The sequence below is a fragment of the Plecotus auritus genome (genome assembly GCF_963455305.1).
Source record: "Plecotus auritus genome assembly, chromosome: X".
Classification (NCBI taxonomy): Eukaryota; Metazoa; Chordata; class Mammalia; order Chiroptera; family Vespertilionidae; genus Plecotus; species Plecotus auritus.
Window position 1 is genome coordinate 22,850,042 of NC_137784.1, and position 24,201 is coordinate 22,874,242.

At 38.9% G+C, this 24,201-nt stretch overlaps 1 protein-coding gene across 10 annotated transcripts in view; it reads left to right on the forward strand.

The window, feature by feature from the left end:
- Positions 1 to 23,852, forward strand: part of GK (glycerol kinase) — a 68,342-nt gene extending 44,490 nt beyond the window's left edge. For 4 of the 10 annotated variants that reach the window (XM_080651873.1, XM_080651868.1, XM_080651869.1 and 1 more), the window contains 10 exons: positions 6,450 to 6,492; positions 6,955 to 7,035; positions 14,959 to 15,037; positions 16,053 to 16,149; positions 16,983 to 17,067; positions 17,559 to 17,679; positions 17,792 to 17,935; positions 20,345 to 20,425; positions 21,993 to 22,079; positions 23,668 to 23,852. In XM_080651873.1, coding sequence (XP_080507999.1) covers positions 6,450 to 6,492; positions 6,955 to 7,035; positions 14,959 to 15,037; positions 16,053 to 16,149; positions 16,983 to 17,067; positions 17,559 to 17,679; positions 17,792 to 17,935; positions 20,345 to 20,425; positions 21,993 to 22,079; positions 23,668 to 23,678 — 829 coding nt within the window. In that variant the 3' untranslated portion in view covers positions 23,679 to 23,852. Of the gene's footprint in view, positions 1 to 6,449; positions 6,493 to 6,954; positions 7,036 to 14,958; positions 15,038 to 16,052; positions 16,150 to 16,982; positions 17,068 to 17,558; positions 17,680 to 17,791; positions 17,936 to 20,344; positions 20,426 to 20,976; positions 21,038 to 21,992; positions 22,247 to 23,667 lie in introns of those variants that run through there. The other 6 variants (XM_080651867.1, XM_080651874.1, XM_080651872.1 and 3 more) reach the window with 3 other exon arrangements.
- The last annotated feature ends 349 nt before the right edge of the window (positions 23,853 to 24,201 follow it).

Sequence of the window (24,201 nt, forward strand, 5' to 3'; positions counted from 1 at the left end):
TGTGCTCCCTCTGGTTCAGGAGACTCCGCTTATAGCCAGAAAAAACATGGCCTTGGGCCACAATCTTTCACACATATTTGTCCTTATAGAAGTCCTGTTCCCAGGAGCCTCCACTAGCTCCAAGATGGTGGAAAGAGCCTGAGGACATTTTTCTTGATAGGCAATGGGGCATTTCTTATAAAAAAATATTTTTATTGACTTCAAAGAGGAAGGGAAAGGCAGAGAGAGATAGAAACATCAATGATGAGAGAGAATTATTGATGGTCTGTCTCCTGCACGCCCCACATGGGATCAAGCCCACAACCCAGGCATGTGCCCTGACCGGGAATCAAACCCTGACCTCCTGGTTCATAGGTCAATGCTCAACCACTGAGCCATGCTGGTCAGGCAGCAATGGGACTTTTTTGAAGGTTTGTGATAACTGAAGGTATTCAGAGAATACTAGAGCTGTTTGTTTAATAATATGGCAGTCCTAGGTCAAAGTGAGGAGACACTAGAGGCAAAGAGGCCATGGAGAAGGCCGCTACAGTATACTCATTAGAAGGGCAAGGACTAAGAAGGCTGGGGACAGAGAGGAGAGTGGCAGGTGGCTGTGCATGGCACCCCAGAGGGACAAAATACAGGAAGTAAGTATGGAATTTAGTTACCTATGCCCAGTAGTTAAGCTTAGCCCAAGTAAGGAATGGGTCCAAATAGAAGAATTTCTGTTTGGGAAATGTTTATGATACTGGTAGGCTATATATTGCACATATTTGGAAATGTGGAATGAGTTTAGTATGGAAATGTAGAATGAGTTTAGTGTAGAAGTAGAGATTTTGAATTTTCCCGGTCTAGAAGTGATTTTTTTGAAAAAATAGGAAGAGATGATACTACCAAGAAAAAAATATACAGGTAGAGGAGATATTTAGAAGTAAGATAAAGAGAGAGTATTCAGAAAAAAAATACAATGTAGTTATTCATTTATGTGGAAATCCAGGTTAGAGATATTTAAGAGGGAGGCTTGGTCAGTAGTGTAAAAAAACTAGAAAAAGATCATGGAGGTTGAGAATGAGAACAGATCATTATACATAGAAATTAGGTCTTCAGTGGGACCTCCAAGAATGAAGCTTTAGTAGAGTGCTCAAGATGGAAGCCAGGTTGCAAATGGTCAAATATGTGTTGTGGGCAGGTAAAAACAGAGACAACAAGACAGAATGTGCTTCGCAAAAGTCCAATCATCCAGGAATGGTGAGTGAAGTAGGTAGTTTGTTAGGTTAATAAGATCATACCAAGTTTGAAGAATTTTGTTTGTGTTTTTATTTTTATTTATTTTTATTTAAAAAAAATATTTTATTGATACTTTACAGAGAGGAAGGGAGAGGGATAGAGAGTTAGAAACATCGATGAGAGAGAAACATCGGTCAGCTGCCTCCCGCACACCCCCCACTGGGGATGTGCCCGCAACCAAGGTACGTGACCTTGACCGGAATCGAACCTGGGACCTTTCAGTCCGCGGGCTGACGCTCTATCCACTGAGCCAAACCGGTTTTGGCAAGTGTTTTTATTTTTTTAAAATACGTTTTTATTGATTTCAGAGAGGAAGGGAGAGGGAGAGAGCTAGAAACATCAGTGATGAGATAGAATCATCAATCGGCTGCCTTCTGTATGCCTCCTACTGGGGATCAAGCCCAAAACCCAGGCATGTGTTCTGACCGGGAATCGAACAGTGACCTCCTGGTTCATAGGTCCACACTCCACCACTGAGTCACGCTGGTGGGGCCTTGTTTGTATTTTTAGTCACTGCAAGACCAGAGGATGTTTCTTTGGAGACTGAGCAGACAACAGGAGGTTGTAAAATAAACAGGAGATAAGTGATGGATGAGCAGAACAAACTCCTAAGCGGTTGGAGAGACTGGGACTGAGAATTTAGTTAATCTCTCTGAAACTCAGCAGGGAAGCAGTGACAGTCAGCTCAGAATTTAGTGGAAAGCCCATCTTTGTTTCTGGGTGGAGGACCAGATTATGGGTGATTCTAATTTTTCTTTATTTTTTTTAACATATTTCTCAGTAGTGTACTGTCTTTTTTAAAAATATTTTATTGATTTTTTTACAGAGAGGAAGGGAGAGGGATAGAGAGTTAGAAACATCGATGAGAGAGAAGCATCGATCAGCTGCCTCCTGCACACCCACTACTGGGGATGTGCCCGCAACCAAGGTACATGCCCTTGACCGGAATCGAACCTGGGACCCTTGAGTCCGCAGGCCGATGCTCTATCCACTGAACCAAACCAGTTAGGGCTCTTTATTTGTATTTTTAAGGGTTTGTGTGTTGTTTTTTTAGAATGAACATGGATTATTTGACCATGAATTTTGCTTTAAGAAAAAGAACTTAAGATAGATGCCCCCTCTCCCCAGAGGCACTAAGGGTAATAAATGAGGCCTTTTACCTCCTTCACAGCTTTGGCCAGGGCCACTCCCCATCCCACTGTGCACCATCTTTGGCACACTTCCCCATGAAGGATAGCAAGAAACCTTTACCTTCACAGAAGTTGGGAAGGGCAGGCATCTTTTTGTGATGTTTGAACACAGGACAATCTTGAGGAAGGCTAGATAGACCAGATAAATGCTGAAAGCACCATATCTGTTGGATGACTGGGAAGAAAGAATAATAAAATTTTAAGAGGAAAATAATTGCCCGTGTACTGCTTTAAAAGCTGTAGTCTCAATGTAGCAAGGGAATCTCTTCATACATTGCTAATGCTCATTAATTACTTAGTAAGTGTACTAACTTAAGGATTCACTTTTACTAAGTGCTTCGAGCCTTCACATCAATTTTGTACTTTTGAGACTTGTACACCAGTGTTCATATGAACAATGTTTATATGAGTGCTAAATTGATGTAGATTCCTCCTTTCAAAGTGTGAAAAATCATAAACTTCCATTTTTATGAATATTTATTAAAATGTAGAACTTTGGATATATAGCCTTTTCAGTGTTGTGGGGCAAAAAAAGCATAAGTGATTTAGGTGTTTTAACTTGTAGATGTATTACTACTGTACTTAATGTTATTTGACTGGTGTCTTTAAAAACGTAAATATTCATTAATCCCATGCTCCCTGAAAGTGTCAGCTGTGCATCAAGCAGGCTGAGAATATATTGGGTGTCCCCCAAAAAATGTATATTCACTTAACAACTGATAGCTCAATTGATGTTTCTTTCTTTTCAGATTTAACTCATTGGGATTAATAATTATTCAAAGTGTGGCCCTAGCCCAGGGGTGGGCAAACTTTTTGACTCGAGGGCCACAATGCGTTCTTAAACTGGACCGGAGGGCCGGAACAAAAGCATGGATGGAGTGTTTGTGTGAACTAATATAAATTCAAAGTAAAGGAGCAGAGGGGAGAGCAAGAGAACCGGATAGAACAGCCGGATCCGGCCCATGGGCCGTAGTTTGCCCAAGGCTGCCCTAGCCGGTTTCACTTAGTGGATAGAGCCTGTGGACTGAGGGGTCCTGGGTTCGATTCTGGTCAAGGGCACATGCCCAGGTTGCAGGCTCAATCCCCAGTGTGGGATGTGCAGGAGGCAGCCAATCAGTGATTTTCTCTCATCATTGATGTTTTGTTCTCTCTCTTCCTCTCCCTTCCTCTCTGAAATCAATGAAAATATATTGAAAAATAAAAAATTAATTAATTAACCAATAAAAAAATAATTATTCAATGTGCATATACATTTTTGGGGGCACCCTGTATTTGGGTGAGAAGAGATAGAATGTCTGGGACTAATTTATATATACTAGTGTGTGTGTGTGTGTGTGTGTGTGTGTATCCTATATAATAAAAGGCCAGCGACCATAACGGCTTAATGACCAGAACGACTGATCAACCATTCGCTATGAGGTCCCTCCCCCCAGACTGCAGGCTCCAATCGCTGGATGGTCAATGGGGAACCACGGGTGAACCGGGGTGGGTGGTGGTGGGGTGGGACTGGGGACTGGCGAGTGGGCAGAAGATGGCACTGATTGCAGGCTAGGCCTAGGGACCCTACCCATGCGCACAATTTCATGTGCTGGGCCGCTAGTATATATTTTTTTTCTTCAGAGAATAAGGGTGTGAGAGAGAGACAGAAACATCTATATATATAAAAGGCTAATATGCTAAGTGTCCATCCAGGTAATGACGTCATGTAGCAACACCCATCTTCCTCTCCCTAGGGACTAGCCTCCTTGCAGTTTCTTCATCCCAGGAACAAGACTTGCTTTATAGCCAGGTGCAAACATTTATACTTTAACCAAATGTCTGTGAAGTATTTTCCCATGCCTCATCTCATTTGATCTTCACAGAAATCCTGGAGTAGGTAGATGGGAGACTCAGAGGAATCCTATTTTCATTAGCCAGAAAACAGAGATTTAGAAAGCTTAGAAACTTGACCCGACTGAAAAGAAGTAAGAAATAATGGACCTTGAAAATGACTTCAGGTTTTCTCACTGCACAGAATATAGTCACACACTGCTGCAGTTAAATATTTTACCCTTTGTTCTCCCTGCGTGATCTACAATAATAATCTACTCCATGTTGATATTTACTGCTGTGTTGCTGACAATTACCTGAAAGAGACGTTGTGGTGCTTCACTGGGCTGGAAAAGGTTTACCTAAATCAGAAAGCAGGTCTAATTAAGCAAGTTTATTCTAAGCAGCTGTGCATCGCTTTACATAAGACAAACAGAGGTGGAGGCTGCTTCAGCTAACAATGTTTCAACTAAACAGTGAGCGAACTAGCTCTGACCTTTCAGAGCATCAGTGAGTGAACTAGCTTTGACCTTTCAGAGCAATGAAGGTTGTTGACAATGATCAGTTTCCGTTAATTCTATATCTATAAAAGGCTAAGTTGACTCGAGCATGCGCAATACTTATAAAGCTCTTGCTGACACCAATCGCACATGTGTGTTTCAATCTGTCATTATCGATCGTGAATTTGATTGACACTTCTATTATAGAGAAAGGGCGAAAAGCAGTATTAAAATGTTTCTTCTAATCAATTTCCTTTCAATGTGTGTGAATTTGTGCACCAGACCACTAGTCAATGATAAAAGAGAATCACAGATCGGCTACCTCCTGCACACTCCCTACTGGGTATAGAGCCCACAATCCAGGAATGTGCTCCAACCAGGAATCAAACCATGACCTCCTGGTTCATAAATTGATGATCAACCACTGAGCCATGCTAGCCGGTTTGGGCCAATTCTTATTCAGAACAATGGTACCTGGAAAAATCTTGATGGGGACAGAATTGCCCTCGGTTTCTGTTTGCTCCACAAGACAGAAGCATTGGGTGGGGTCTGTTGACATAGTGCTGACTGGGTAAGCTACTGCTGAGATTCCTCTGTGACAGAGCAGAGCAGCCGGGCCTGTGGGGAGGGAATCCTGAGCCCAAGCAGGACAGCTTGTGGAAAGCCAAAGGTGACAATCACAGCCAACTCAGTTGAAAACTGTTGCCCTGTGCCCCTTACTGGTATCAGTTTATGCTGCTTATCTGCCTGGCACACGTCAAAACTACTCACGTCCACATGCCAGACTTGTTGCAGAATCCAAAGCTCATGGTGATAAAGCTGCCATAGAATAAATTCAGTTCTTCCGTGGCAGCCCTGTTGCATCTTGACCCTGACTCTCCAGGTGGCTGTTAGAATGCGCACTCTTGCAGAGGGAACGGGAAAGCTAGGCCTGAGTAGCCTTTCCCTGTATGCCACTCCTGTCTCCACAGTCCAGCTACACTTTCCCATACTCTGCACTTGGACTTCTCTTTGTGCCAGAAGAGAGCGGTGTTTCTGTTTGTGACTGTTCTAATGATGGAACTAAGCTGGCCTGCCCCATTGATGAATGGCCATTAGTCACAATGCTTCACTCCACATGGATGAGTAGCAATGTCACTGTGACTGAAGGTAGAATTAGTTGTAATTCAGTGATATTTTATAAACAGCCCTGGGCTATGACTAAGTACTGGATGCCATCCCTGCCTTTTTCCATTAAGATTACACTAGGCACATTTTCTTCTAGACTGATCTTTAAAACATGTTTCCAAAAGGAGTATGTGATACTTGTTAGCTGTTGGAACTCTTCTAAAACTTTATTTTTTTAATGTATTTTTATTGATTTCAGAGAAGAAGGGAGAGGGAGAGAGAGATAGAAACATCAATGATGAGAAAGAATCATTGATCAGCTCTCTCCTGCACGCCCCACAATGGGGATCGAGCCCACCACCTGGGCATGTGCCCTGACCTGGAATCGAACCATGACCTCCTGATTCATAGGTCAATGCTCAACCACTGAGCCATGCCAGCTGGGCCTAAAACTTGAATATAATGACTTTTATTGTACTAAGTGTCAGTTTGAGTAATTTGTATTATTAGTGTTTCACTGCTTACTTTTAATAAAATTGTCATACTGATTATTTGATTATTCTTCCCCCAATTATAGGTATGGAACAGGCTGCTTCTTACTATGTAATACAGGCCATAAGGTGGGTTTTTTTTTCAAATTAAAAGATTGGTGAAGGTCTTCTTTAAGTTAATATGAATAAATACTTGAGCATAATTTGCCATTAAGTTACTTTTAAGTTGCAGCTCTTACTCAATCTTTATCAGGGTTTAATTAAGACCTCAATGATGAATATCACTAAATTTGAATGGTTCAAATAAGAACCATTCTATGTTCTTTGAATTTTATGTGTTTTATTGTGTTGGGGGGATATGTACATTGGGACCTTGTTAGATTCTTAATGTAAACCTAATTTGAAACAAGGGATAAACTTTTTGTACTATTTAAGTGTATTGCTCCTAATACTGGTAATTTTGACTAAGATTGATTTATTTTTAAATTGTTATATTTATTTAATTACATTGTACCTAGGTTATTTTAGCTTTAAAAAATATGGTATCTTTTCATTTTCCTGACTACTGAAGTCTTTTTCTCTTTCCTATAGTGTGTATTTTCTGAACATGGACTTCTGACCACAGTGGCTTACAAACTCGGAAGAGATAAACCTGTATATTATGCACTGGAAGTAAGTATTTTTCAATCAATATGGGTAACATGACACACAATCAAAACTAAGAAAATTACAGTGTTTTCTAACACCTTTTCTGATAATTCTTTTTTTTTTTAATATATTTTATTGATACTTTACAGAGAGGAAGGGAGAGGGATAGAGAGCTAGAAACATCGATGAGAGAGAAACATCGATCAGCTGCCTCCTGCACACTTCCCACTGGGGATGTGCCCGCAACCAAGGTACATGCCCTTGACTGGAATCGAACCCGGGACCCTTCAGTCCGCAGGCCGACGCTCTATCCACTGAGCCAAACCAGTTTCGGCATAATTCTTAATATATAGGACTGAAAAACTGTTTTCTTCTTGACGTTTGGTTGAGTGGAAGGAACCTGGGATGGAACTGGGGTTCAGGACTCCCAGGAGACCTTGAGTATATTGGTTCCTCAGTTCTTTTCCCAATTAATTGTGGGACCTTAACCACATTGCTATTATTTAGCTGTTCACAATATAAGATTTTTCTTTTTATAAAATACAATGAGGCATTGACTTGCTCTAATATTTCTTTCAGCTTGAAAATTCTGGGTTTGTTTTTATATATTTTTATTGAATGCAAACAGGAATGGAGAGAGAGAGAAACATCAGTGATGAGAAAGAATCATTGATTGGCTGCTTCCTGCACACCCCACACTGGGGATTGAGCCCGCAACCTGGGCATGTGCCCTGGCCAGGAATCGAACCAGAACCTCCTGATTCATAGGTTGATGCTCAACCACTGAGGTATGCCGGGTGGGCGAAAATTCTTTTTTTATGACTACAGTGCCCCAGTGTTCCAAAGAGAAATACTGGGCACAAAAGGCAGAGCAGCTTTTCTTCATGTGTGTCTCCATAAAAATAGTTTGTGTCACATTTTGATGTGGGAAATGAAGTGAGAAGATTTATGCCATATTTCACTGAAAGCATTTGTTTCAAAACATGTTTGTAGATTCTAGTAGGAATGTCAGCCTAAGTCTATAGGGCTTTATGGTAAGTTTGTATTAAAAACCTTAGAAACATTTGCTTCAAAAGTCAAAAAAACAGTAGCCTTTGTAAAATCAGATACATTTCTGCCTGGTCAGCATGGCTCAGTGGTTGAGCATCAACCTATGAACCAGGACGTTGCATGTGCCCAGGTTACATGCTCTATCCCCAGTGGGGGGTGTGCAGGAGGCAGCTGATCAGTGATTCTCTCTCATAATTAATATTTCTCCCTTCCTCTCTGAAATCAATAAAAAATATATTTTTTAAAAATTAGATACATTTCTTTTTTTAAAAATCATCATCCAAGGATATTTTTTCCATTGCTTTCTAGAGAGAGTGGAAGGGGGAGGGAGGAGGTAGAGGGGAGAGAGAGAAACATTGATGTGACGTGAGAGAGACCTGGGGCTAGGGAACTTGCAACCAAGGTAAGTACCTTTGACTGGGAACTGAACCTGAGACCCTTCAGTCCACAGGCCGACGGTCTAACCAGCCAGGACAATGCATTTCTTAATATTATTTCTTTACAATTAATTTTAAATGCTCCCTTGTATCATACAAATATATTGTATGATCTGAAAAGTTATTGAGTCTTGTTTCCTGGAGTATCTATATATATAAAAGCCTAATCGACCAGATGGTAGCTATGATGCGCAATGACCACCAGGGGGCAGATGCTCAACACAGGAGCTGCTGAGCTGCGGTGACTTGGCAGCTGCAGTTTCTCGGGTGACGCACCCGGAACCAGAGAGGAGGGAGCCCAATTCCAGGGTGTGTCACCCAAGAACTGCCCTCTCGCACTCTGCGACCCCTCGGGGGATGTCGAAGAAATGGTTTCAGCCTGATCCCCACAGGCCAGGCCGAGGGACCCCACCGGTGCACGTGCACTGGGCCGCTAGTCTAATAATAATTTGCTCAAAAGTATTAGATTTGCTCTTAGTTAAAACATTTTTTTTTAGTTGTTAAGCCTAGAGCATGTGGGGTTTTAGTTTATTTCAGTTATTTCTTGCCCTCCCCCTATATAAGCACTGTAACCTCTGCCCTAACCCCTTTTCTATGGATAATAGGAGCATTTGTGAAACGCTTGATCTGTGTATTAAAGGTATCCTAATACTTCTCAGAACTCTTACAAGCCCTTTCTCCCTTTGTTTCCCCCATGGAAAGCTCATTGGATAGAACATTGGCCTGTGGACTGAAGGGTCCCAGGTTGATTCCGGTCAGGGTCGCGAGTACCTTGTTTGCAGGCTCCTCTTTGGCCCGGGTTCTGGTCAGGGCTCATGCAGGAGGCAACCAATTGATGTGTTTCTCTCACATCAATGTTTCTCTGTCTTTCCCTCTCTCTTCCACTCTCCTTAAAAATCAATGGAAAAATATCCTCGAGTGAGGATTAAAAAAAAAAAACTTACTCATGTTACATGATTTCTAAATTCTTCTTAGTTCTGGGCTGTCTTCATTGCATGCATTCCATTTTGCCAGTGTCTTCCAGAACAGAATAGAATATTCCATATGCAACCTGATGTGTACTTGAGAGTGATTTGGGCATCTCTAACCATAAACACTACTTTGGCTGCTCTCGCCTGAGAGTTCATTAATTTGATCTGATAACATCATCATATTCTTGGCTCCAGGAGCACATGCTAGAATATCTAGTGCTTTTCCAAATGAGTCATTGTCAAGACATGTCTGCTCCATTCTGTACTTGCACAGATCTTTTGTTCCTCTAAATTCAGGTCTGCGTTTCTTCCTTTTAAATTTCATGATAGTGATTTCAGCCTATACCAACACAGACTGAATTCTTTTTCACTCTATTCTGTTACTCTTCCAGTTTTAGCTCATCTGGAGGCTTAATAAGCATATGCTTTCTGATTTTGTTTCAATTCATGCAACTTTGTTTATATTCATAAATTTTTAAAGCAGAGAGGGATAATAGATTAGGTGACAACAGGCTTTGCTACACCCTGCTCTCCCCTTGTTTTACATACATGAGGAATCTGAAAGTAGACAAGTGAAATTGGAGTCACTTGGCCAAGGTAACTTTTGATAGCCAGTAAGTAGCTGATCCAGGAGGCAAATATCCAGGTTATTGGGCTTCAAAGTCTAGATGAATAAGCCACCCCACTGTGCCTTTTACTTCCTTGTAAATCTGGATAATCAGCACTCCAGTCTCCCAAGTCCAGTATTTTTTGTTTGTTCGTTTGTTTTTTATTTACTGAGAGAGGAAGAGGAAGAGAGAGATAGGAGAGAGAGAGAGAGAGAAACATTAATTTGTTGTTCCACTTTTTTATGCATTCATTGTTTGCTTCTTGTATGTGCCCTAACCGGCCATCAAACCTGCAACCTTGGCGTGTAAACGATCAAACAATTTTTTTTGTAATATATTTTATTGATTTTTTTACAGAGAGGAAGGGAGAGGGATAGAGAGTTAGAAACATCGATGAGAGAGAAGCATCGATCAGCTGCCTCCTGCACACCCCCCACCGGGGATGTGCCCACAACCAAGGTACATGCCCTTGACTGGAATCGAACCTGGGACCCCCCAGTCCCAGGCCGATGCTCTATCCAGTGAGCCAAACCGGCCAGGGCTCAAACAATTTTTTAAAAATTAAATCAAACAAAAAAAGAAGGCAGGGATTAAAGCTAGATTGTTAACACTTTTTCTAACAAATAAGTTCTTGCTTTTTCAGTCAATGCTTACAAAGCATATATTCAATACTCATTTCTTTAATTTGACAGATTGCTGTTAGGCTTGGCAATTTTAGGTATTAAAACTTTACTTTCGCCCTGGCCAGTTTGGCTCAGTGAATAGAGCATTGGCCAGCAGACTGAAGGGTCCCAGGTTGTATTCCAGTCAAGGGCACAATGCCTGGGTTGTGGGCTCGGTCCCCAGTAGGGGGCGTGCAGAAGGCAGCTGATCAATGATTCTCTCTCATCATTGATGTTTCTATATCTCTCTCCCTCATCCTTCCTCTCTGAAATCAATAAAAAATATTTTTAAAAGAATAGATAATTACTATTATTAAAAATTTTTTTAAACCTTTACTATCTACCCCTTTTAAAAACTGAAACTAGCTATGCACCTTAGTTTTTAGTCTTTTTTTATTTCTCTCTGATTTGGAAGCTACAAAATGCATTTCTAATATTTTTGTTGTTTTGTTTTTCTTTTATAGTACCTTAAAATTTTTGAGGTATTATTTCATTACACATTTTCCTAAGAGTGTTTATAGTTGTTTAGTATTCTTAACCTCCTGGCTATTTGAGGACCCCACCACCTCCACCAGCAATCATGTTGTTGAGCTTAGTTTTTATTTCCCCTTTTTCTTGAACATGCAATAATTAGTCCTGTTTTCTTTTCAGTTGATAGTAAATCGTATTTATGAGTCTGGGTTGGTAAACCTGTTATTTATTTTGCCCTCTACAGTGGGCATCTACTGAGCCAAACCGGCTAGGGTCCTTCTGGCCATTTTTAATGCTGATGAGACCTCTGCTGCTTTGATCTGTGATTCCTTCTTGTTTATTGTCTGGGAGTTAACATTATCTCCTTATCATTGATGTTCTATAGTTTTACTAGGACATGCCTGGGTTTGGATTTATTTTTATTTATCCCCTTAGGTACTTGGATACAAGTCTGTCTTCAATTCTGGAAACTTTTCAGCAATTATCTCTTCGAATATTGCTTCTCTACCATTATTGCTATCCTCTTCTGAAATTGCTATTTTATGGATATTGGAACCTTTCACCCCACCCTCCCTGTTTTTTAACTACCCTTTTAAATTTTTTTAATCTCTGTGTCTGTGTGCTGTATTTCCGGTGAGTTTCTCAGTATCTACCTTACATTTCCAAATTCTCTCTTTAAAACAAATAAAAACAAAGCCTTTTTATTATGAAATATAAGTCGCGTACAGAAAAATGTATGTAATATCATGTACAGCCTAACCAATTATTATAAAGACAAGACCCATGTAACCTCACCCAGGTCAGGAAACAGAACACTAGCAACACCCAGGAACCCCTATGTGCCCCTCCCAATCACAGCCTCCTCCTGGCCTAAGGCAACCACTTACCCTGACTTTTAAAAAAAATTTTAGTTACAGTTGACATACAATATTATATTAGTTTCAGGTGTACACCCCAGTAATTTGACATTATATAACTTACTGAGTGATCATCCTGATAAATCTCATGCCCATCTGACACCATACATAGTTATTAAAATATTTCCTTTTTTATAGTGATAACTCTTAAATGTGCAAACTTAAGCACCAGAGTTTAGTTTTGCATGTTTTTTTAAAAATATATTTTATTGATTTTTTTTACAGAGAGGAAGGGAGAGGGATAAAGAGTTAGAAACATCGAGGAGAGAGAAACATTGATCAGCTGCCTCCTACACACCTCCTACTGGGGATGTGCCCGCAACCAAGGTACATGCCCTTGACCGGAATCGAACCTGGGACCCTTCAGTCCGCAGGCCGACGCTCTATCCACTGAGCCAAACCGGTTAGGGCTAGTTTTGCATGTTTTTAATACACTCTATATTAAAAATATAAGAGACAGAGAAGAAAGTAAGAGAGACTGAGTTATACAGTATGTATTTTTTTAGACATTTAATCACCTTTATTTATTTTTTGTTTGTTTGTTTTTGTTAATCCTCACCCAAGGATATTTTTCCATTGATTTTTTTAGAGAGAATGGAAGAGAGAAGGAGAGACAGAGAGAAACATCGATGTGAGAGAAACACATCAATTGGTTGCCTCCTGCAGGAGCTCTGACCAGGGCCCCAGGCCAGGGAGTAGCCTGCAACCAAGGTACATGCCCTTGACCGGAATCGAACCTGTGACCCTTTGGTCCGCAGGCTAATGCTCTATCCACTGAGCCAAACCGGCTAGGGCCAGTATGTATTTTTTGATCTGGCTTGTTTCATTGAACTTTGTGTTTGTGAGATTCATCCATATTGTTAAATAGAGCTATTGTTTCATTCTTTTTTTTTTATTACCATATGAAAATACTACCAGCAGTGTCTAGGAACACTAATTTACTCATCATCTCTATTCTACAGTTTATTCCATCTATTACATTTTTTAATTTCACTCAGTAATTTCATTTCTAGGATTCTTACTTGGTTATTTTTATTTCTCCTTTCTTTTGATTCCTAATTTTATTAAATTTTTATTTATTTTTTTAAAAATATATTTTATTGATTTTTTACAGAGAGGAAGGGAGAGGGATAGAGAGTTAGAAACATTGATGAGAGAGAAACATCGATCAGCCGCCTCCCGCACACCTCCTACTGGGGATGTGCCCGCAACCAAGGTACATGCCCTTGACCGGAATGGAACCCGGGACCCTTCAGTCCGCAGGCCGACGCTCTATCCACTGAGCCAAACCGGTTTCGGCTATTAAATTTTTAATGGAAATCATACTTTATCATTTTGATTACTTTTAGCACACACTTATTTTAAAGTCTTTGTCAGACTGGTGTGAATTCTATTTCAGCTGTTAGGTTTTGTTGACTGATGTCTTAATAGATTTCTTCTCGTATTTTGGAATTTTCACTTCCTTTTTCTTCTATGAAGAAGTAGCCTTAGGCAACAAGTGGACAGTTGCTTGTTTGCCAGCATCCCTACACTGGTAGGAGAGCGCCACCTAGCCCCTGGCTTCAAGCACTGAAACTGATTCTATTCCTTGTCTTTTATACCAAGCATTTGGGTCCCTTTGCTCTGGAGGAGCCAGTTTTTGGCCACCACTCCTGCTCCCAGACATACAGAGAAATGAATCAGAACCCATCATGCTGTGGCTTCAAGCCGTGCATTTCTGTTTCTGTCCACATCTATTCTATATATGAGTCAGCATGTGTTATTTCAGTTTTATCTTGTTACATTTTGCCTCTAATCCTCTGCATTTTACACATCCTCCTGGCGTGTGATTCATCTAGGCCTGACATGGTTCCCATTTTCACTCTCTGTGAAAAGGAATTGGGTCACATGATCCTTCACTTGCTCCAAGACTTTAAACTTGTATTTAACTGCTTCAATTTGTCACGCTGTTTCTAGTTGGAATTTTTTCTTAGTGGTGGAAGAGACTGAAGTGAAACAGGATGGCTGAGTGTTTCTGCTTTCCTTGTGCTGTCTATTAATAGCGCATTATCTCCCAGAAGCTGTGTTTTCCTCCTTCTTTGTTCATCTGTTTCTAAATATTACTTCACAAAACAGAATTCTTTGGGGGGGCTTTAATATGATTATGAACTAGAGCTTATTTAGGATTTGAGCCTTCTGTGTGCTGTATTCTGTCACTAGGATATAAATACCCTGAGGCCAGGCTACTTGTCTTTTTCACCACGCCACCTCAGCCAGCTGACATGTAGTAGACACTCAAATATTGTTTGCATTACCAAATCCTATGTTATGCCATTTTTGTCTATTTAAATATGAGCTTCAAAGGGGGTTCCCTGTATTCCCCCACCTTCGTTTATTTAAATGTCCTTTCTCCCATCTCTTCTTTTGTATGATTTATGATTATAGTGTTATTTTTATCCCTCTTGAGCCAGCTATCCTATTTTAGGTATAAGCCTATGCATTAGTTAACTATTGCTGTATAACGATATCACCACAAATGTCAGTGGCTTAAGCCGTGCCCATGTATTTATTATTTCACAGTTCCCATGGGTCAGGAGTCCCAAAGCTGAAATTTTTTTAAAAAAATTTTTTATTAAGGTATTATATATGTACATATCTTACCATTGCCCCCCCACCCCACTCCCATACATGCCCTCACCCCCCAATGTTTTGCATCCGTTGCCAAAGCTGAAATTTTTAAAATTTTATTCATCTGATAGTGTCATACGCAGAGAATTTGCACAGTAAAACTTTTTATAGTGATGACATATACTTCTCTTGGATTCCTTTTTTTTTTTTTTTTTTTTTCATAGGGTTCTGTAGCAATAGCCGGTGCTGTCATTCGCTGGCTAAGAGACAATCTTGGAATTATAAACAGCTCAGATGAAATTGGTGAGTATGTTCTAACAAAGGGTTAGAAGCTGAATAATGAAAATTTTAAATATTTTATCTTTGCAATCTGTTAGTATTTGCACTTTTACCCCATGCGCGATGTTAACATATATGGATCCCTATTATTAGTTTCATTTATACATAAAAGACTAGTTTGTGAAGATTTGTAAAAACAATGAATTAACATATTTAGTGTTGGTTATTATTAAACTGGCAAAGTAGGGCATAAAAATTACTCAAGTGTAAAATTGAACACCAAAGATTGCCAGAACCTTCAGGGGAAGTAGTCCAGTTAAATTTATCTGATGAGAAAGAGCTTTAACTCTTGGATTAGAGTGAGAATTAAAACTCTAGTAACTATAATTAACTCCAATAAGTAAGTATTACTGTGGCTATTTTCAATTTATGGATAACTATTTTTTAAAATATTTTATTGATTTCGGAGAGGAAGGGAGGGAGAGCTAGAATGATGAGAGAGAATCATTGACCAGCTGCCTCCTACATGCCCCCTACTAGGGATCAAACCTGCAACCTCAGCATGTGCCCTTGACCGGAACCCTTCAGTCCACAGGCCAGCACTCTATCCACTGAGCAAAACCGGCTAGGGCTATGCTTTCATTTAACTTGTTTAATTTTGCCCGAAGGTGAGATAATGAGAAACACATATTTGATTAGGGATGCATTGGAGGCCACTTCTTCATTTTTCAGTCAACAACCTTAACAGTAGTGGAAATGAGCCAAACTACCTTAACGAAACTAATCCAGTTCTTTTATTTGGGGGGGAGGGGCGGGTAGGTTACATTTCAGTTGTGGTATTCAATGTGGGGCAATTTATTTTGGTTGCTCCTAGCATACTGCTATAATTAGGAACATTTTATGGTACTAATGAATATTTATGGTGCTAATGAATAGGAAACCAAAAGTCCTGTCCTAATTTTTTTAATAGATGTGTTTTTTGACTAAAGTAAATAGAATATATTAGAGTGACTTTTGTTTTTCTTTTATTTAATGTTAGAAAAACTTGCTAAAGAAGTAGGTACTTCTTATGGCTGCTATTTCGTCCCGGCGTTTTCAGGGTTATATGCGCCTTACTGGGAGCCCAGTGCAAGAGGGTAAGAATTAAAAATAAGGTATGCTTTTATGGGTCTAATATTAGTCAATAGTTTCCTATCTATATTCAAATGATTTTGAATCCTCTGACAATAAGCACCCACCATGTCGATATTCGTATTGGTGTTATTATCTTTTTATTGACTTCAGAGAGGGAGAGGGAGAGAGAGGTAGAAACATCAATGATGAGAGAGAATCATTGATTGGCTGCCTCCTGCACACCCCACACTGAAGATGGAACTCACAACCTGGGCATGTGCCCTTGACCGGAATTGAACCTGAGACCCTTCAGTCCGCAGGCTGTAGCTCTATCCATTGAGCCAAACTGGTGAGGGCTTATTATTTTTTTTATCTTCAAGGCATCTGCAAGTTCTGTATCAAAGGGATATCATCTAGATAAATGTTGATTTGGTTTTATATTTTTGTCACCTATTTCTATGGATCATTCATATGTGGATGCAGGATTTTTGACTACAATGACTTTCTAAGCTACTTAATGTTTATGTCCAGTGTTGGTTTTGGTTTTTGTTCATTTGTTTGTTTAAATTTTTTTATTAAATTGGGGTGACATTGGTCAACATGAACATACAGGTTTCAGGTGTGGGTTTCTATGTTACAAGGTCTGTATATTGCACCCTGTGCCCACCAACCAAAGTCAAATCTTCTCCCATCACCTCATTAGGAGCCCTTCTCCTCCGACCTCTGTTGTTATTTTCATTTCTATTCCCCCCGCCCCTGCATATTTCTAACTAATTCAGCCTTTCTGTATTCAGGACATTTCAGAGTGATGATTCATTTCTTATCACTCTAATCTTAAAAATCTTTGTGTTTTTAGGATCATCTGTGGGCTCACTCAGTTCACCAATAAATGCCATATTGCTTTTGCTGCATTAGAAGCTGTTTGTTTCCAAACCCGAGAGGTAATAAATATGGACTTGTTTTCTTATGCTTAATCTGCTTTTATCATTCTTACACAAATTACATATGAGTGTCAAATTTCGTGAATTATTAAATACTTAATCAAAAACTAATGTAATAAATGTAAGTTTTTGTTCATTTTGCTAGCTGGCATTACTTTCTGAGTTCCTGTCATCTGCCAGGCACTGGGCATTTTATGGTTGGGGGGACGCTCAGTGGGACACATTGGGCAAAGGTAATAGCACTAACTGTCATTGAGGCGGGAAACCTGGGTATAAAATAGAGTTTTTTGGTTTGAGTGAGTACAGACGTGTAGGGAGAGAAAAGATTGGTTGTAACCAGACCAAAGAGGGCTTAGAAGACCAGAATAAGAGTCTAAATTTTATTCTATAGGCTTTGGGAAGCTCTTGAGCATTTTTTTTGGCTAGAAGATCGACATTTTCAGGGATGTTACTATGAAGTGGTTTATGTTCATTATGTTGGTTTATTTAAGATTCTGGATGCCATGAACCGTGACTGTGGAATTCCACTCAGTCATCTGCAGGTAGATGGAGGAATGACCAACAATAAAATTCTTATGCAGCTACAAGCAGACATTCTGTATATCCCAGTAGGTTAGTAAACCTTCATTCCTTTAAATTCTGAGACTACTGCTTCTTTTGGAGGAGCTGGTGTTTAGACATCTGTAAAAAATACAAAGTTGTTGATGTTGCTTTCTCCTCTCAGTGAAGCCCTCCATGCCAGAAACCACTGCCCTGGGAGCAGCCATGGCAGCGGGGGCCGCAGAAGGTGTTGGCGTTTGGAGTCTGGAACCTGAGGATCTATCCGCTGTCACTGTGGAGCGGTTTGAACCCCAGATCAATGCTGAGGGTACATTTGAAAAATGAAACTTTTCATGCTATACTGTGAACAGAGAGAGCTTGCCTTTCTGTTTATTCATAAGTTAAGGGACTAAGGACAATAACAAATGCTACTGCTTCAGGTTTGGCTACTAAGCATATTGGGTTACACTGAATGAGTGTGGATGAGAGAAATGTTTCTTATAAAAATAAATTCTAGCCCAATTGGTGTGGCTCAGTGGTGTTGAGCATCAAGCTATGAACCAGGAGGTCATGGTTCAATTCCTGGTCAGGGCACATGCGCGGGTTACAGGCTCAGTCCCCAGCAGGGGGTGTGCAAGAGGCATCTGATAAATGATTCTCATCATTGATGTTTCTATCATTCTCTTCCTCTCCCTTCCTCTCTGAAATCAATAAAAATATCTAAAAAGTATATGAAATCACATTTTTATTCTTCACATATTTACAGTCCTTTTGTATAGAAGGATAGCACTACCACACTATCAGTTCTAGCTTGTTCAAATAGCCTTTTTATGAAAGGGAGAAGGAGATCTATCAGCCACCCACCTCTAATCTCTTAAGTTATAAAACCAAACAGGATCATCTCTGGTGCCAATAACCCAGTTGTAGGACATGATTAGCCAGGCTCTAGGACATTCTGGTAACTTTTAAGCACAGCAGGGTTAGCTAGACAAAAGCAGCAACAGTTTACATAAATGAGCATTAAATATCTTATTCACTTTCTAACAAACTAAGCTAAGGCCCAAGTTCTGAATGACACCTTTTTTAAATAATATAGTGATTCATCCCTTAAATTGAAACAAATTTCAGTACAATAATAAGGTTTTATATACACTGAGTGGCCAGATTATTATGATCTCTGAACGCATAATAATCTGGCCACTCAGTGTATATCCTATATAATAAAAGGCTAATATGCAAATTGTCCCCTCAACCAGGAGTTCGACCAGCAGGCAGGCCGGCCAACTGCCCGACCATCTGCCCATGTCCCCTCCCCTTGGCCAGGCTGGTCAAACCCCACCCATGCATGAATTTATGCACCGGGCCTCTAATACACACACACACACACACACACACACACACACACACACACACACACACACACTGAGTGGTCAGATTATTATGCATTCAGAGATCATAATAATCTGGCCACTCAGTGTAGATTGAATTTGGTTTTATAACTTAAAAAAAAAACCTATGCAGGCCCAGCCGGCTTGGCTTAGTGGTTGAGCATCAACCTCTGAACCAGGAGGTCATGGTTTGATTCCCCAGTCAGGGCATATGCCCAGGTTGCAGGCTCAATCCCCAGTGTGGGGCATGCAGGAGGCAGCCCGATCAATGATTCTCTCTCATCATTGATGTTTCTATCTTTCTCACTCTCCCTTCCTCTCTGAAATCAAATTTAAAAACCTATGCATAAAAATACCATCAAAGTGAATTTTGAGCTATTAGGAAATAAGTTTTAAATGCATTTTTAATTTGCTGGAAGACTATGCCAGTGCTTTTTAATTTCATTCACTCTTTTCCTATATAAGAAAATGGATTGTAACACTAATTATTTTAAATTCAGACAGCATGCCATGTACCATGATATAGAAATGTGTTTCAAAATCTGATATTCTATCTGTAAATAATTTTTTACTTTTGCAATATTGGATAAAATATGAAATTAAAAAGTTTTTTCAACTTCAGAAAAAAATTCAACTTTTTAATAAGCAAATAATGTTCACAGCAAGTATATGATCTTGAGATGCTAATCCCACTCTAAAATCTAGGAAGTTTTGTGCAAAGAGGTGAGGATCACTGTTTTCCTGAAGAGAACTACCTTTGTAATTTTTAAGGCCTTAGCCCAGAGTTGATCAGTTATGTCTATTGTCCTTGCCTTCATCAGTCCCTCTGGTCTCCCCACAACACATACATGCATACATGCATGCATGTGTACACACACACTCACAAATGGGCAACTAGATATAGTTTATTTTGTATTTGTTTTTGTTTTTAAATATATTTTTATTGATTTCAGAGAGAATCATTAATCGGCTGCCTCCTGCACGCCCCCCACTGGGGATCGAGCCCACAACCCAAGCATGTGCCCTGACCAGGAATCAAACTGTGACCTCCTGGTTCATAGGTCAACGCTCAACCACTGAGCCACACTGGCAGGGCACTAGTTCATTCTTACAGAAAATAATTGTTTAGAGCTTACAAATGGCCTAGTCTCAGCAGGCAGCCTGTCTCCCAGTCACTGACCATCACTATCAACCATACTCTCTCAAATCAGAGTCCTGGTAAAGTCCCACATCAGTTTAATATGTGTAACAATTTGTCAAGGATGTTGAGTGAACATAAGTGTAGTGCTTAGAACATTCCAGTAAACAACCTTTCATGTGTGTGTGCTTTTCCTGTCTTCTATTTCTAGAAAGTGAAATTCGTTTTTCTACCTGGAAGAAAGCTGTCATGAAGTCAATGGGCTGGGTTACAGCTGAGTCTTCGGAAAGTGGTAACTATGCTTTTATTATTATTGCCACTTTGTCTCACCATGTTAAATAGCTTATTTAAGCATCTGACCATTTATACTTAGTAAAGCTGCATTACCATATATCTAGAGCTTCTAACATTCTGAAAACACTTTAAAGTTCTAAACATAGTGTAAATTATCAGGTTGCTATGCACACATCCTGCCATCTTATTAGTTCGTTTCTAGTACTTCGATTTAACGCTGAGTTTTCTAAAAGTAAAATTATTTCTAGTTCCTACTTATTTTTCTAGTTTCTTCTTAATGAAAAAACAATCAACTACAGTCTTTGTTTTTTTTTTCTCCTAATGTCTTACTTTACCTTTTTGGGGGGCCGTCTTCATGACCTGAATCAATAATCATTTAGGTAGGAAAGTATTCAGTTGAAGTAGGGAACCATTTAGTTATAAACAGCCTTAAGCTTCCTTTAATATGCCTGTGCTATTTAAACAGCCTTAAACAGGCCTTTAATATAACATAATATTTTTGTTATTTGCTAAATATAAGATTTGGAACATAATGAAATTTATTTACAGAAGCATATACTTTGCTGAAGAAGAGTTTATAAGTGAAATATAACCTGCCTTCCAAACCAAAGTAGGTATAGAACCACTTTTTTTCCCACCTCCACCCCCTACAACCACTTTTATTTATTTGTTTTTTGTTGATTTGAGAGAGAGAGAGAGAGAGAAACATCAATTTCTTGTTCTACTTTTTTATGCATTTATTGCTTCTTATATGTGCCCTGACCGGGGATCAAACCTGTAACCTTGGTGCTCTAACAACTGAGCTACTTGGCCAGGGCCAAAACCACTTTTAATATATCTGGCTTTTAGGAGAAGTTTCTGGAACTGTGCACACCACGGATCACCATGATCTGTATTTTTAGTCTTGGATGTTCCTACTTGAAGCTTTTGTTTTTTCTCCTAAGTAAGCGTAATATCCTTTTTCTTTCAATCTTTTATTCTCAGAAAACATCAAAACTATCATGTTCCCAGGTAATTTTTTAGAATGTACATTAATACAATGTAGTTTTCAAATGAGAGTAATATTAACAGTTGGGTGCATTTCCTTATATACCGAGTCCTATTTTTTTTTTAATAAAAGAAAATAAAACCAATAAGTTTGGCATTTATTTACAGTAGGTTGATATAATTTTTCTGATAGCCAAAGCATCTATAATTTGAATTTGGGAGGAATTGGATTGCTTATTTTGTATCTTTTGGGGAAGAATCAAGAAAGCTAAAATCAACAGCCTCCCAAAAAGTTCTCCATTGGCTTTCTTTGGCTTTGCCGTGGAAGGCATTTGGTCTACATTCTGTTCTTGGCTACTTGTGGCATGCTCTCTGTCTTGTTTGTTAATTGTTACAAGCCTTTAATATTGATTATATTTTTGATTTGAAGTAATAACTCTTTGCTAGCTTTTATGAATATACTATTTTTATAACTTATTTTGTTTTGCTATCATGTGATTCTTAACACAAATATTGTAATTATGTGTCTCTCTTTTGGTTTGCTTGACGGGAAATCCCTTCTACTTGGATGACCGCAGGTGACCCTAGTATCTTCTGTAGTCTACCCCTGGGCTTTTTTATAATGAGTAGCATGATAATGTTTATCGGAGCAAGGTACATCTCAGGTCAGTTACTCTTTAAATTAGACAATTTTATTAGTTAGCGTTAATATGTTTGTATATAACACAGCAGAAAGTGTTCAGTGTTTTTCATTCTTCCTATGCTTAGGAACCTGGAAAATCCATTAAGGGTCTAACTAGACGAATTAATCTTTTGTGGCAGTCAAAATTAAGGATTGAGGTATTGTGTTGTCAGCTACAGCAATGAGCACAAGTGAAAGTACTACTTTTAATGCTAAATGACAGGACTTTCAGAATATTAGCAGAGTATCTGTAAAACCAAAACTGGGGAAAATGTATAGTCACTTTTGCTTTAGTTTAAAAAAAATACATTTTTTGAACTGAAGTTTTAAAAATTATTGCTTAAATAAAAGGGTTGAACTAAAACTGAATTATTATTTTTACACCTTAACTTCCACTAAATGTTTTTATGAAAGTAAAATTGCTCAGCATGTGATGAAATAAATTGTGTAACCTATATTCATTTAAATATAACCATCATTTTGGAAGCTGTTCCTGATTATAGCTCAATTTTTCTTAAAATTAATCACTTAAATGGAAACAACTTGTCCCATATGTTGCCAAGAAAGTGTAGCATTTTAAAAGTCTTCATGATTAGAGAAAGAGTTCAATTATTTCTCTTAATTAATTAGATGATGACCTAGTTTTAAAATTTAAGCTTTATTGATATGGGGGAAACATCTGTTTGTAGAAATCTGATAAGCCTTAATTTAGCTTGCCATCATCAGTTTAGTGCTATATATAAATATGAAATGAAAATTATTTATATCAGAAATTATATTATTTTTTATTAATCATAAAATATGGGATACTTGCATGAGAATTTAAAACTAAGATTGCCTTTTTCTGTATTCTTCATATTTGGAAAGAATTTGTTCGAATCTTCTGTTTCCATAATAACAGTACCTTATGTTGATATTAGTGCTTTATACCTTACAGAGGGCTTCTGTATATATAAATCTATACTGAATTAGCAGATATCTATTTTTTTGCTGGAAGATGCAAATATTCCCCAGAAAAACTATAATTTAAATTTGTAATGAAATGTTTATGCTGTTTGGGGGAAAGTCCTATGATTTTTTTTCAGTATCCTGCTGTAATTTTGGCTGTGTAATGATCATCTGGAAAAGGAAAGAAAAGAACATTGCAGCTAAAAGTTTTCATTGATTTTCTTTTCCCCCTGTTTCCCTTTTGGTACCATGACAGGATGGGAAGGCCTGCCATCTATGAAAACTGAGACATGTAGCATATCTCTAAGCTAAAGGATACATTCAGTTTCCAAATTCCTAGGCTCCCAAAATGGATACGGTAGCCATCTTTAGGTTCTCTGTTGGTAACATATGCTGAGATTTGATAACAGTGGAATTGTTTGCCTTGGTAAACAATTAGCAATAGTGTTAATATTTGCTAATTCTGGAATTGGCTGTTATATTTGCTGCATTTTTAACTGTGAAGCAATATTTAGAAATCATATGGAATTTCTAACTCTATAAATGATTAAATAGTCTTCATTGCTTTAACTCCTGAATTGCATGTATGTTATTATTTACATGGTTTTTGTCCCCCACTTTAGGTATCCTATAAATAATACAACTCATGGATTCCAACAGTGCGAGCTCTTTACCTAACAAGAGATTCCAGCGATTCTCTTACTCTGATGACACTATTCTTAGACTCTGATTTTATTTATAAGCCACTCGCTGCATGACCCTCGAAGTTGACCTGTGGCTCGAAATAAAGAAAATGCAGCAGAAAGAATGCTATAGAAACATTGGTGTGTTTTTTAACATCAATCATAAGATTGGACCAGCCACCTTTGGAGCTGACCCCTCCTTTGCCATCACTTCATGCCCCATTTCCTCTAAGATGTAGAAAGAATCCAGATCCTGTCCATTGGCAGCTTTCCTCAAGCACAGTCAGATGCTGATGGGCCAGGATTTGATTCTCTGCACTACACACACTTGATCGATCAAGGGGTTATTGCTAACTGGCTAAAAATGAGCGACTTTGTGTTTCTTTTTAGCAGAACCCCAAAGTTCTCTTTTCTGCATATGCAGGAGCCCACAGAATCTTCACTGATTGTTTAGGTGGAATCCTCTACTAAATC